General features: G+C 42.4%; 1 protein-coding gene across 2 annotated transcripts in view; it reads right to left on the bottom strand.

Annotated features, from left to right (window-relative positions):
- The window catches only part of SYN3 (synapsin III), a 415,136-nt gene extending 407,037 nt beyond the window's left edge, over positions 1-8,099 (bottom strand). Inside the window, exon 1 of one of the 2 annotated variants that reach the window (XM_021687386.2) lies at positions 7,774-8,099. In XM_021687386.2, coding sequence (XP_021543061.1) covers positions 7,774-8,084 — 311 coding nt within the window. In that variant the 5' untranslated portion in view covers positions 8,085-8,099. The remainder of the gene's footprint in view (positions 1-7,773) is intronic. The other variant, XM_021687385.2, reaches the window with a different exon arrangement.
- Between the last annotated feature and the right edge of the window lie 7,680 nt (positions 8,100-15,779).

Below are 15,779 nucleotides of genomic sequence, written 5' to 3'. Positions count from 1 at the left end.
TGAGAAGCATGCCAAGTGGCTTCCTTCCCCCTGGCTTCCAGCACCATTATATTCATCAGCAATTAGTAATTGCAATTAATTGTTAATACAGTTACCATTTCAATTCCTGTTATGACAAGCTAAGGCCTGTAGCAGCCCCACCCGAGCCATCATCTCTAATCTTTGCAATGACCGTTCACAAAAGATACAGCATGATCCTTCCTCACAGCTGCGGAATGTGAAGTTCCGGAGGTCAGACTTCCCAAGGTCACGTAAGTGAGAGGGAGAAGGGACCCAGGCAGCCTGCCTTGGGACTGTCTACTAGTTTTTCTCCCTCCCTGCTGGTGACTGATAATCCTCAGTCATTGTCACATGCAGGGAAAGCTGCTCTCTGAGAATGGGGTCAATAGGGGAGCCTGCTTTGGTTCTCCAACCAGAAAGCAAGGAAGTGCAAAGGCTAGCCTCTCACTGGGCCCGTGTTAGCAGGGCTGAGATGGTGGCAACTCTCATTGACATCCCCCATAAATAGGTTATCTAGATAAAATACAGGTTACCCAGTTAAATTTGAATTTTGGATAAACAGTGAATAATTCTATATGTATAAGTATATATTTATGGTATAAGTCTATACCAAATATTGCAGGAGATAAACTGATTTATTATTTATCTAAGTATTAACTGGGGGTCCTATATTTTTATTTGCTGAATCCAGCAACCCTACCCCAAAGCCACTCCTGGTGATGCCAGCTCTGAGTTCAAATACCCCCTGTAGGTGGCACAGTGGGAAGCAGAATGTCCTGGTCACCACGGGGCCAATTAGACCCACGGCGAGGTTTCGAGGGGCCTGCCAAGATGCCCTGCAGTCCTCATGCCTTTAGTCAAAGCAGCCTGAAGCTGTTCAGCCCCCTCAAGTGGAGGCTGGAGACTTTGAGCTACCAGCTGAACAAAGAGGAGGGGGAGCCTTGGGCATAGCAGGGACATCAGGTACTCTTCTTGAATTCCAGGGCAGCTGAGTCTTTTCTGAGAAAGACTCTCCCCAGGGTATCCTCGACCCTGAACTCTCCCATAACAGTAATATCAGCCTTTGGCAAGAGCATCTATTTGTTCATTGATTAAAGCATCCGTGTAGCCTCTCTTACCTTGTGCCAGGTACTGTACTGGCCGCCGGCAACATGGTGTTCAAACAAGGGAGGCCTAAGCCCTACCCTCCTGGGGCTTATGCTCTGGCACAGGATCACAGCACAGGCAAACAAACGAGACAAATGGAACGACGCCTGGGAGGGAGAGGAACAATGGGCTCTCACTGGAGCCTTTAACATTCCTGTGAGCTCAGTGGTTGGTGACAGTGGTGGCATTATGGTTCCCACTTTACAGATAAGGAAACTGAGGCTCAGAAAGGTAAAGCGGCTTGGCCAAGACCACAGAACTGATGAGTGGCAGAGCTGGGACTTCAGTCCCGACCTACCACCTGCCAGCCCTGAGTTCTCTGCATTTTATCTTCCTTCCCATTTTAACTCTCTTGGGAAACATGTCTGACATGTGTTAGGAAATCACATATTTACTATCAAAACACAGGGGGAAAGAGCAGAAAAAAATCCTGCTGGAGCCTTAAAAAGAGGAAAATAGCCCAAAGGCAATTTCTACGAAGGATCTAATTCCCAAACCTGAGATCACGAGTGTCTGGATGGCTACAGGAACCCCTTTTCCTCCTGGCACCTTATCGTTCCAGCTGCCCATGGGGCTCCAGCAGGGTGGGGCTGCCTGGCTTGAGGTGGGGCACTTTCCTCCGAGGGTGAGGTCACCGGGATCCTGTGCTTGGCTGCAGTGCTGTTACATGGAGTCCTGCCACCCTGTCTCCTCCCACTGCTCTCAGACACTGGGCGTGTGCGGGTGTGTACATGTGTGCGCCTCCCGAGCAGGCTCTGTAGGCCAGTGCCCTCACACACGGAAGGAGGGCTCAGGTGGGAGTGGGAAAAATGCCGAGGAACGGGGGTGTCCAGAATGGTCTGAGCTGGATCCCAGATGCCACGGACATCGTTTCGATTTTGGGCTCAGAGCCTCAGTTTTCCTTATTTATAAAATGAGAATAGTAAAAGTGCTCCATACAGTCATTGGGAGGACTGAATTAGAAAACTATGAAAACTATTTAGCACAATGTCTGGTGGTGGAAAATACACAAATGTTTGCCACATGACAATGATGAAGACATGACCCCATCCCCAAAGAGCTCATAGTTTATTCATTTGTGCTTTCGTTCATTTTTTGACCAAGACTTTTCAGCATCTACCTCTTGCCAAATGCTGAAGTCCTGTGCGGGCGTCAGCAGGAGCTGGGGTGTCATCAGAAATGCCTCTTAAGAAGTTAGTCCTGTTCAAGTCTCAGCCTAACCACCTACCTGTTCCTTGTTCTTTGAGCAGGTACATGGTCTCTGTGTTCTGCTTCCTCACCTGTATAATACCCCCTGGGCAACTCAGGAAGTGCCTATGACCAGAGCTGTGTTGGCAAATGATTAATAACCAGCTCTGTGAGGAGACTGAAAGCCCTGTTTGGTAGCATTTGCCAGTTTCTGTGGTGTAAATTGTCTCATGTAACTACTGTGACTTTCTATTGGATTGAGTATGAGATGAGAGGGGGAAAAAGGGGATTTCAGAATGTCACCAAAGTCACTCTTTAGTTTCACTGTCACCATCCCCACCTGTCACTACCAATAACTCATCACCTCCGAAGTCATTCAATCAACAGACATTTCCTAATTAACTGCTTGCCCTGTTGTAGGCGCTGAGATACAAAGACACCATCTGGGAGTGGGTGGGGTAGGGTGGTGGTGGAGACACAAACTATCATACAGCATCTCTTGGTGAATCTAGAAATGCAAAAGGTGTTTTAATGGCTATCACCAATCATCATTTAGTAGGACAAGGTAGCCTGATACACTCTAGGCTATAAGGATAGTAGCAGAGGGGTGTTTCAAACCAAGAATACTTTCTTCATTTCCTCCCCAACAAATAAAAGAAAAAAGAAACATACGGAAGGGTGGAGAATTGAAGGGAAGGTAACAATAGATCATTGTTGAAATGGAATAGCAGACATTCTGGGAACAAGGCCATGGGTGAGGTAAGAGGAGAGGAGGGCCAGAGTTCCACAGGCCACTGGAGGGAGGGGTTGGGGGCAAAGGCTTAGCTGCTTCTATCCTCTCACCTCAACAACCTGCTCCTCAACTTCCTCCAGGTTCTGGAGGTCTTATAGGCAAAACCACGAGCAGGGAGGTACATCCAACCCAAGCCCGATTATGAGCAATCTTTTTTTTGTCATGTTCAATGTTTTGAATTTGAAATCAAACCTGGGGTTCTGGTATATTCTGTGGACAATAATAAAATTTTGTGCCAACTTTCTTTTAAAAATCTCACATAGCAGCCTTACAGTTACCCTCCCATACTGGAAAATAAAGAGTTAAGATTTTATACATAGGTGAGTAAAAACAGAAACCCCTCAACTGTATGTATTATATTGCTGACTCCTAAGGTAAGGTGTGTTTTGGGCCCCAATATGCCTATTAAAAGTTATCCTCATTGGACTGGAGAGGGGACAATGACATACGCTAATTGAACACTGTGTGTTGAGCACCAGGGATATAAAGAAGAACAAGACACAGGCCTTGTTTTGGTAGAAAAGACAGCCACCTAACAGCCAGTGATAGTACAGTCTGAAATTACTGTAGCACAATGAAATATGCTCTAAGTTACATAAAGGAGATGGTTATTAGCACTGTTGGCAGGGTGAGGTGTATCAAGGAAGACTTCACAAAAGAGTTGACACCTGAGCAGGCTTTTTAAGGATGAATGGAAATTGGACACGTGAACAAGATAGGGAAGGGTATTCCAGGTAGCAGGGAGCAGAATGTGCTAAGGCAAATGTGTTTGAGAACTACAGCTTGTTATTCCTGCAGAATAAATAGTCCAGCAGGAAGTGGAGCTAGAGACAGAATTAGAGGGAGGGAGGCAAGCTGATGACTGAATTTGAACTTGAGGGCAATGATGTAGCAACAGAGCATTATAATAGGGCATGCTCAGTGGGAGCAAATTGATCAAGTCTGTGTTTCAAAAAAATGACCCTTTGGTGGTAACATGGAAGGTAACCAGGAGGTCAAGACTGGAGGCCTGAGACCAGTGAGGTTGCTGAAGATTCTAGGCAAAAGAATGAGTGGAAAGGTAGTAGGGCTGAAGAATACTGAGCCTGAAATCCATTTATTTTATTTCTCCTTTCCCTTGTGGTTCTCAAGACTGACTGATCTCCCCTCATCCCAAAGGACAGCACCAACTTGAGTTCAGACCCACTACTGAGCTGGCCCAAAGTTCCCCAAACACCACTGCCCTAGCTAGGCTCACCTCCAGGGCCAACTCCAAAAGGTGGTGGGATCTTACAAAGCTCAGCCATGAGTTGTTTTTCCCAGCAAAGGTGGCTTTGGAGCCCTCTGTTTCTCCTCCAAGGATGAAAAGTCCTTCCCCCCAGGTCACTGGGCAGGTATCAGATAGTCCTTGGGGGGCCCAGGCTTGTTCAGAGTATCGGCAAGCTGGCCTCAACCAAGAGGGGGAGAGTGGGGGTTTCTGCAAACTCCCTCACTACAAGGAAACCTGATTCTGCAGGAAGGCCCAGCACCCCGAATGGGAAAACAGAGGATCTGGGGCTGAGAAGGGAGACAAGGGAGCAGCATTGTTCCTGGTAGGTTCACCCTCAGTCCAGACAGTGGCTATCTCCCCCTTCATTATCATCTCAAAGGGGGGGAAAAAAGAGGCCCTGCGAGCTGGTTTCTCCCCTTCAACAACTTCTTCCTCTCAGGAGACAGTTTGCACAATGGAGGAGGGGCTGGGCGGGGGGCCGACCCAGGCAGTCCAGGCTCTGCCAAAGCCACCCAGGACAGTGGGGCTGGCTCGCCACCTGCTGGCCGCTCCTGGTGGCGGGGGACAAGCATCCTTCGAGAACTCTGCAGAGGAGGACTGGGATTCCCAGGCAGCCCTCATGAATCTGGAGAAAGCTGGGAATGTATTGAGATTGAGAGAGGATAGGAAGTTGGAGAAGAATCTGGGATGGAGTCCTGCAGGAAAAGCTGATGTGTCTGCAGGCAGGAAGTCTCTATCACAAATGTCCAATGGATACAGCAGAACCAGGTTCCAGGTAAGCTAATGAGTGTCAGTTTCTCCCTTCTCCCCTTTATTACCCACAGAGGGGCAAGAAAAAGATTGCTGTTTTCGAGACCTAATTAAAGTGTGAGTATAACAGCCATGATTGAAATAGCCTGGGAGACATTCCTCTGGCCAAAACTGTGTCCCCCATCAGTATGCACAGCCTAAAATTCACTCATTAGTCATGCCTGTGGATTAGAGAGATGGAAGACCAAAGTCAAAATGTAAATGTTACTTGGATGGGTGAAATAGGTGATGGGGATTAAGGAGTGTACTTGTCACGATGAGAACAGAATGATGTATGGAAGTGGTGAATCACTATATCGGACCCCTGAAACTAATATAACTGTATGTTAACTAACTGGAATTTAAATAAAAACTTAAAATAATAATAAATAAATGTTACTTGGGTAAGGCCATTCATTGCATTTCAACCTCATTCACTGTGCTCCTACACTATACTGCTTACCCCATGGACACCAGGACAGAGATTAATAAGACCCAACTTTATCATTCAGGAGCTAACAGGCATGAGTGACTAATAGAAAACTCTGCACAATGGGATAAATCCTAATCCACTCTGCCCATTACTGAGGGGCTGCCATCAAGATGACTAATGTTGCACAGAAGGTCACAAACAGTCTGCAACAGTAACATACACCTAAGTAGAACCCACTGTCTACCAGATACATCCTAATCACTTTTATATGAACTCAGATTTTAACCCAATTACATACATTAACTCTATAAGGTAGATACTATCTTATTCACATTTAGGTGCAGTAACTTGCAAAAGTCATTCAGCTACTATGGGGTAGAAATGGGATCTGAACCCAGACAGCTTAACTCTGAAGTCTGTGTTCCTCACCATTGTACTGTGCTGTCATTTATCAGCTCAACCTCCATACAGAAAGTAACTTTCCTGACAAACAGGTTTTTAAAATAACCCCCGACCACTGCCATATCATGGCAAACCCTGACTGAGCCAGAGATAACACAGTCAGCAGAGAATGCTCAAAATCAAGGTCAAGCACTGGGTTAAAAAGAAACAGAGGACTGCAAAGGCCATGCAGACCTTTTGATTACTGGGCAGACAGGCAGCAGGATTGTACAGGCAAGAATGCCTGGAAGCAACATCTCTGCACAAATCAACCGCTAAGCTCAGAACCTAAAGATGGTGCTTTTACGTAAGCGCATAAACAGATAAACAAGGCTTCATGGTAACAGGCTTCAGGCAAACAGCAACACCGAAGATAATGCAGACTGGATCAGAACAGAGGCCATACACATGACCATCTTGCTTAAGATGAACTGATTTCTTAGTAGGAGAGTAAAGACTGCTGTCTACACCTGCTGAACATGCTTCCATATTGACTGTACTGAATATGTATTATACACTATAAATATCTCCCATTCCAAAGCACAGGCTCCATCATTCCCAGCCTGAGTTAACGTCTCAAGGAATGAATGTGAGTACACACATGCACGTGAGAACAGCAGAGCCTCTGGTATGCTCAGTGAACTGAATGCATTAATTTATTCACCCAAGAAAGATATACTGAGAGCCTATGACGTGGCAGCCTTTGGAGACACATGCATTCAACCTTGCTCTCCAGCCCCATGATCATGTATGGGTCTACTGTCAGAAATGCCCTGGATGGAGTGCTTCCATGTCTCCACATTTTGACTTATTTCCTGGACTGCAAATTCTATGTCTCAAACTAGGACTGATAATACTTATCACCCATCTCTACCAAAAATTTGGTATAGACCCCTCTTCTCTAACTGCCCAGATCCATGTGAACAGGGTCTGTTCACCACTTACCCAACTTGCACTCGAATGGTGCTCAGTAACTACTTGTGGAACAACAGTTGCAATGACCTTGACACATGTGCCTAGTCTCTGCCTCTGGAGAGCTTACCATCTATCAGCATGCCTAACATCGTCTCTGACCACGCTTGGTGTTAAGAGAAGAGGTTCTGGAGCCAGACTGCCAGTACATGGAAGAGCTGGGATACAAACGCAGGCACTCTGGTCCCAAGGGTGTTAGAGAAGGACCATGGGCCTGTGTTGGTTTCTTTTACCCTCATAGCAACCTAATTGAATGGACAGAGAATGGCTGATGCTCAAAGATAGTAAGCAACTTGCCAGAGTTATTTCAGATTTTTTTTTAAGTTTTCCATTTTTAGGAAGGTAATATGGCACACATACCATATATTATGTAATACTTCCGGTGAGCTCTGGGCAGCATCCCCACAGCAAACGTATTAAGATGTAAACCAACATTGCTGCAGATCATATGGTCAAGCACAGTGAGTGGTATAATGAAGACTATTACAGTCTCACTTTCCCTCAGACCAGGCTTTGCTGCCAAATGGATTATAAAATATTTTTTAGTTTTCAGAGCTTTTTGGATTTTGGATTTACAGGTAAGGGATTGGGACCTGTAAATGTAAAGCATAAAGCAGGTGCCATGGTGCCTGGCATGCAGTAGCCACATGGTAAATGTAGTTTCCTTCCCTCGGGCCAGTCTCTGATACCACCAAGCCTCTCAGCTTCCCCCCCATCACCTCTCTGGCCCCTACGTGGAAGCACCTGCAGATTTTGGCTTACCAATCTGTGTGGGCATCATCGATCACCAATAGGATCCTGGGCCTTTGAACAATGGGAGCAGAGGGACCTGGAGGCTCCATCAGCCCTGAGGGGGCTTGTGAGGTCTGCTTCATGGCACTGGAAAAGGAGCTAAAGAGGCTGGATCCTGGAGAGGAGAAGGAGGCTGCCAGGGGCTGGGGGTGCCTCCTTTCCATGGCTGGGGAAGCAGGGGAGCTGGTGGAGCTGTCTGGGCGCTGCAGGTCTGTCATGTAGCCATTAGGCAGGTTGGCCACGAAACTGCTGTCAGAGAGGCGCCGCCGGAGGAAATTCATGGCTATGGATGGAAGAGATGGCTTGTTCCTACTCAGACTTGTCTAGGTGAAGCCCAGAACACAGGCTGCCAGGGAGAGGAGGTGGTGGGATCTTGAGTCAGAAGAGCCAGGGGAATCCTGCACAAGTTGGCTTCAGCTATCTTTGCTAACCTGTGGAAACAAGCCAACACACACATTAGTGGAAATGACCTCCGCCCCTTAAGAGCAAACAGATACGGTACCTTCCTGCTCCACTGTTGGGGGCAATACAAAGTGGGACATCCTTTTGGAAAGGAATTTGGCAACATGTAATTAGAGCATAACCTTTTAACCTACGATTTCATTTTCTGGAATTCCATCCCAAGAAATGAATCTCAGTTACAGAAAAAGCCTCCTGCACAGATATATTTTTCACAGCATTATTTACACTAGCAAAATATTGGAAAGAATTCCAAACTTCAGCCACAAAGTAATAAATAAACTAGAGCACAGTCACTCAGTTGAAAACTTTTGTGGCTATTAAGAGAGGGTATATATAGAGATTTTAGTACCATAGAAAACATTTCATTTGTAATTAAGAAGATCATGCTACAAGTTTATTGGGACAGAACGACTACAACCACATAAAGGATGAAATAACCTAACTTTGGAAAGCAAATACACTGGACTGTTAACCATAATTATACTTGGGTAATGCGATTACATGGCTTTTTTTTTTCTTTTTCTTTCCACCTATCTATATTTTCCAGATTTTCTAAAATATATATTGCTGCGGACTGAATTGTGTCCCCCAAATTCACGTGTTGAAGTCCTTAACTGGAGATGGTGCCTTTGGGAGGTAATGGAAATTAGATGAGGTCATGAGGATGGGGCCCTCATGATGGGATTCGTGGCTTTATAAAATGAGACACTAGTGAGCTTGCTCTCCCTCCACCAGGTGAGGACACAAGGAGAAGGAAGCTGTCTGCAGGCCAGGAAGAGGCCCTCACCAGAAACCAACCATGGTGGGACCCTGATCTCAGCCCTTCCTGAGGCACACACACAGCCTCATAGGCAAACACTCTTCTGATGTCTGTCACCGTATATTAATTTTACCTCTTCTTAAACTTCATATAAATGTAATCATATGTATTAATCTTTTGTGAAGGTGCTTCCTGCTCTCAACAGAGTGGTTTTCAGACTCATCTAGGCTACACGTATCAATAGTCATTCTGCTTTTCAATCGCCGAGTAGCACTCCACTGGATGAATAAACCACAAATTTTTACATCCTCTCCTGTTGATGGGCATTTGAAATGTTTCCAGTTTGAGGGTATTATGAATAGGATTGTTATTATAAGGATTTTTTATTTAAGCATTTTTGTGGGAAAAGGAAGAATGAGTGAGAGAAAGAGAGTGAAAGGGAGACTTTTCTTCGGGAAAATATCTAGAGGCAAATTTATTGGATCATAGGGTAGAAATATATTTACCTTTATAAGAAACCATCAAAAGGTTTCCCATAGTGGTTGTGTTATTTTGCACATTTCACTTGAGGGTTCTGGTTGCTTTATATCCTTAACAACACTTGGTTGTTATGTCTTTAATCTTAGCCATTCCAGTGGATGTAAAATAGTGTCTAATTGTATTTTTAATTTATTTACTCTGATACCGAAGGAGGTTGAGCAATTTCCATGGGTTTACTTTACTGGCCATTGATATACCTTCTTTGGTGAAGTGTCTGTTTAAATCTTTGGCCCATTTTTTTTTTTTTTTAACAAGTCTGACAATCTCTGCAATGTTTATTTTTTTCCCTCTTTTTTATTGTTATGTTAATCACCATACATTACATCATTAGTTTTTGATGTAGTGTTCCATGCTTCATTGTTTGTGCATAACACCCAGTGCTCCATGCTGAACGTGCCCTCTTTAATACCCATCACCAGGCTAACCCATCCCCCGACCCCCCTCCCCTCTAGAACCCTGTTTGTTTTTCAGAGTTCTTTGGCCCATTTTTAAAATGTGGGTTGTTTATATTTTTATTATTGATTTGTATTATTTGACTAGGAGTTCTTTATACATTCTGGATATAAGTCCTTTGTCAGATATGCATGCTGTGAACATTTTCTCTGTCTTTGGTTTGCCATTTCATGTCCTTCATGAACAGAAGTTTGATAGAATAAAATAACTCTTACGAAAAGTTGTTTACTTGAAATAAAAACATTACAATGAGAATAAAATTTATATTATAGGATGAGACTACACTTCCATATTTTGGTTATTAGGAATACTTTATATGTACATACAAAAATGTATATATACACACATAAGTACACATATCTATATGTACATATATGAAATCTGTTACATAAATCTGTAGATGTTTTGATAAACAAAAGTTTAAAATTTTATGAAGTCCAAGTTACCAGATTTTTCTTATGATTAGATCTTTCTGTATCTGCTTTTAAAAATCTTTGCCAACCCCAAGATCATGATGATATTGTCTCCTAATCTCTTACAGAAACTGTATAGTTTTAGCTTTTCTATTTAGGTCTATAATCCATCCAAACTTGATTTTTTGAGTGGTGTGAGGTGGGGTTCATTTATCCAGTTTTCCAGCACCATTTATGAAAATATTTTCTTCCCAATGAATTGCTTTGGTGGCTTTCTTGGCACCAATGAATTGTATATGTATGGGTCTATCTCTGGACTCTTTCTTATGCTCCATTGATCTGTTTGTCCTTACACAGTCTTGGTTACTGTGGCTTTACAGAAAGGCCTAAAATCGGACACAATGAGTCCCCCAACTTAGATTTTCTTTCTCAAGATTGTTTAGAGTATTCTAGGTCCTGTTTCCATATGCATTTTAAAATCAACTTGTATGAAAAAGTCTGTTGGGATATGGTTTGGGATTATATAGAATCTACAGCTCAGTTTGGGTAGATATAACATCTCAACACTACTAAATGTTTTATTTTATGAACATGGTAGAGCACTCAACTTACTAACTACAGTTTCTCTCAGAAATGTTTTATGATTTTCAATATAGAAGTGTTGCACATATTTTGTTAAACTGATTCCTAATATTTCTTCTGTGTTTTTTTGGGGGGTAGCGGGGATGGTATTTTAAAAGACTCTGTTCTCTAAGTTTCATTTTCCTTTTGTTTGCTGCTAGTATCATATATTTGTCAATTATTGTCAGTATGTTGACGTGATAAATTCAATTATTGTTTCTAGTGGTTGTTTACAGATTTCCTAAGATTTTCTATTTAAGTAATCACGTCATCTACAAATAGAGATATCTTTCCTTCTCCTTTTCCAAACTTAATGCCTTTCCTTTTTTCACCTCTTTTATTACAGTGCCTAGGACCTCCACCACTGAATAGAAATGATGAAAGTAGACACCTACCTTTTCTCAATCTGAGGGGGAAAACGTTCACTATCTCACATTACTAAGATGTTAGTTGTAGGTTTTTGTAAATGTACTTTATCAGACTGAGACAGTTCCCTAGTAGTCTTAGTTGCCTGAGATTTTTATCATGAATGGACGTTGAATTTGCCAAGTGATTTTCAATTGAGAAGAACTATAGTTTTTAAAATCACTTATTTGCTTAATGTGGTGAATCAACTGATTGATTAATTTTCCAATGCTAAACCAAACTTGCATTACTGAGATAAATCCCACTTGGTTATGGTGAATTATCAGTTTTACATATTGCTGTATCTGATATTCTGTTGAGGATTTTTGCATCCATGTTGATGAAAAATACTGGTCTATAATTTCCTTTCCTGGTAATATCTTTGCTAGATTTTGGTACCAGGGTAATGTTGAGCTCACAGAATATGCTGGGAAATGTTCCTGCCTTTCTCTTTTCTGAAAGAGTTTATGTAATATCGGTACTATCTTTTTTCTTGAATTATTGGAAGAATTCAACAGTGAGGTCATCTGGGGCTGATGTTTTCTTCATGGAAAAGTTTTTAATAATGAACTCAATCTGTTCTATAAATCTATTCATATTCTCTTTCTTATTTCAGTATTTGCAATATGTGATTTCAAGCAATTTGTCCATTCTTTTTTTTTTTTTTTAAATATTTTATTTATTTGAGAGAGAGAGAATGAGAGAGAGCAAGTACATGAGAGGGGGGAGGGTCAGAGGGAGAAGCAGACGCCCTGCCGAGCAGGGAGCCCGATGCGGGACTCGATCCAGGGACTCCAGGATCATGACCTGAGCCGAAGGCAGTCGCTCAACCAACTGAGCCACCCAGGCACCCCAATTTGTCCATTCGTCATTGTGAAATCTACTGGCATAAAGTAATTATAATATTTTTTTAAATTATCCTTTCACTTTCTGTAGGATCTGCAGTGGTTTTCCCTGATACTCTTGACACTGGTAATTTGCTGTCTCTCTCTTTTGGATTAATCTGTGTTGCTAGGAATTTACAAATTTTATTAATCTTTTAAAGAACCAATTTGCAGCTTTTCCAATATTCTCCATTGTTTGTTTTCTATTTCACATGTATCTGCTCTTTATTCTCTTTATACTTCTTCTCTTCTCCTTATTTTAGGTTTAAGGGTTTGATTTTTTCCCCCTAGATTCTTAAAATAGAAATGTAAATCATTAATTTTAAACCTTTCATCTCTTCTAATATAAGCATTTAAAGCAATGCATTTCCCTCTATGCACTGCTCTAGCTGCATCTCAGAAACTTGGCATTTCAATTTTTTCATTATTGTTCAATTCAAATTATTCTTAATTTCTTTGTGATTTTTTTTCTCATGTATTATTTAAACATCTTTAATTTTCAAATTCCACTACTCTTTCAGATAATTTATTATTGTTGCTTTTAATATTCATTTGTTTGCAATGAACATAGTGTATAAGGCTTTAATCCTTTGACATCTCTGACATTCATTGAAATTAATGTTATGGCTCAGTAGGCTCTATCTTTTTTTTTTTTTTTTTTTAAAGATTTTATTTATTTATTTGACAGAGAGAGACACAGTGAGAGAGGAGCACAGGCAGGGGGAGTGGAGAGGGAGAAGCAGGCTTCCCGCCGAGCGGGGAGCAGTAGGCTCAATCTTGATGAATGTTCATTTGCACTTGAAAAGAATGGGTATTCTGCAGTTGTTCAGGGTAATGTTCTATAAATATCAATTGGATTGTTGCAAGTCAGGTTCCTCAGCCAGGAAGATGACTCTGCTGTGGTGATGTGCAAGCAGGACGTTTATTGGAGAGTGCTCCCAAGATTAACAGCTGTAGGCAAGTATGAAAAGCAGAAATGAATTGAACTGCAATACAGTCTTAACAGAGGCATCAGTCAATCTTATTGAGGAGGGAGCTGGGCATCTCTTTAGGCTTTCCTCATTTTCCAGACACTCTGTTAACCTATAGTCTGTCTGCTGACTTGTCAAACCAATACAGCTGCAGCTTTCCGCTTTGGTTTAGGGGCTCCATGCCATGTGGACTGGGGAATGCTTTCAGGGAAGAGTCACATAAATGTAGATCTCACTTAGTGAGTGTGATTCTCTTCTTTCAAGGGTAAAATCCCCTCCAGATTCTACCTCCTTTTTGTTTCTCTCCAGGAACCTCAAATAGTTTCTTTTAAATATTTTACCCAAAGTTTATAATTATCATCTATGAGAGGATTAGTCCAACACGAGCTACCGAGTTATTACTCAGTCTGAACCTCTTCCATTTTTAAACTACTGGATAGAAAACTTAATAAAATACTAGAGTTGACAGGACTTCAGAGATTATTTAACATCCTTTTCTTCAGGAGCTCTGGTCAATCTTACACTGGTGGGAATTCCATACCTGCCGACAAATCACCTCATTATCCTTTGACCAACTCCAATGTTAGCCAAAGGCTCATCCTGCAACTTCTCTCCACTGCAGGTCCCAGTGGAGCTTACAGTGGTAGAGGGAAGCAGATAATAAACAAGTGAGCAAATATTCATGGATTGGGGCAAGTGCTAGTGAGGAATACAGAGCGATTTTATAAAGATTAACGTGGGGGTGGGTCAGAGGAGGGCTCTCTGAGGTGAACTTTAAGCTGAGACATGAAAGATGAGGGGAAAGAGAAGTACATCTGCAAAGGTCCTAAAGTAGGAAAGAGCTAGGTACATTTGAAGAATAGAAGGAAGGCCAGCTCAACCAGGAAACAAGACAGAGATTTTTATAAGAAAATGTTTAGAGAAATTGAGGGACAAGATCATGAAGGATCATATTGATAATAATTTTGATTTTAATTCAAGTGTGAATGTAAGCAAGAGATAGACATAATCTAGTCTACCTGGCCACTGAGTGGAAAACAGACTGTAGAGAATGTGGATAGAAGCAACCAGACCAGTTAGGAAGCTGTTGCAGTCATTTGGATCCTTAGGTATGAAAGAAGAGAGTTGGATTATGTGATTTGCAAGGTATTTTCCTATTCTGTGGGTCACTCATTTCTTGTGCCATTGGACAGTGGATATCTCTTCAGTGCCAAATATAATCTGATAGTGAGACAAAGTGGGAATGAGAGGGATTCTGGGAGGAAAAGAAGGGCAGGAAGTCTCTCTCTGGGACAGAATGGAGTAGGCCAAGGTAGTACTCAGTCCTATGCTGCCCCACAAATGGCCACTAGAGGGCAGGAGTGGCCACACAAGAAAAGAAAAATAAAATTAAAAAAAAAAAACAAACCCAAACTTTGCAAGCTTATTTCTTGGAGGCTGCGGCCAGAATGAAGACTTTACTGAGAAGGGTAAAAAAAGGTTGAAGACTTCTCAGAATGGTTGGTTGAGCCACAAGACAGAAGTAAGGCACAAGTTTTTCATAAAAGTGGGAAAGAGGGGGCACTAGGGTGGCTAAGGAGGCACGCCAGGGTGGCTCAGTCAGTTAAGCATCCAACTCTTGATTTCGGCTTGGGTCATGATCTTGGGGTTGTGAGGTGAGCCCTGTGTCGGGCTCCCCACTCAGCAGGTAGTCTGCTTGAGATTTTCTCTCTCTACCTCCCCCTGCCCCCCACCCGCTTGTACTCTCTAAATAAATAAATAAATCAAATCTTTAAAAAAAAAAAGTGGGAAAGACTCCATAAGAATGAGAGCTGCCCCACAATAGTAACACTGGCTACTTTAGGAAAAGATGAGCAACTGATCAGCCTACACAGGAGAGTGAACATCTCTGCTCGGATGTCTCAGAGACACCCCAACTCATTCTCAAATGAGTTTATGCTTGGGCCCCCCCACTTCCTCCCTATCCTGTCCACTATCTGTCCACTATCTGTCCACTCACTCAGGCCGAAACTGGACTCTCATACTTCGCTCCTTCTTTTTCACCATTTCAGCCACTCAGTCATCAGGCCCTGTCAATGCTCTCTGCCAGCATCTTTAATATCCTCTACTCCTCTCCATCATTCCTACCATCGACTTGGTTCACATGCTGATAAATTTAAAAATGAGACACAGACCTTAACAGACATCTCACCAACAAAGATAAGACAGATGGCAAATAAATATATGAAAAGATGGTCCACATGGAATGTCACCAGGAAAATGCAAATTAAAAGAACAACAAGATACTACTATACACCTATTAGAATGGAACACTGACGACACCAAATGTGGGTGAGGATGTGGAGCAACAGATGGCTGATGGGAATGCAAAATGATAAAGCCACTCTGGAAGACAGTATGATGGTTTCTTATAAAACTAAACATACCTTTACCATACTATCCAGAAATCATGCTCCTTGGTATTTAC

The sequence above is a fragment of the Neomonachus schauinslandi genome, chromosome 5, assembly GCF_002201575.2.
Source record: "Neomonachus schauinslandi chromosome 5, ASM220157v2, whole genome shotgun sequence".
Lineage (NCBI taxonomy): Eukaryota > Metazoa > Chordata > Mammalia > Carnivora > Phocidae > Neomonachus > Neomonachus schauinslandi.
Note: the sequence above shows the minus strand (reverse complement) of the source record. Positions and strands in the feature narration are given on the sequence as shown.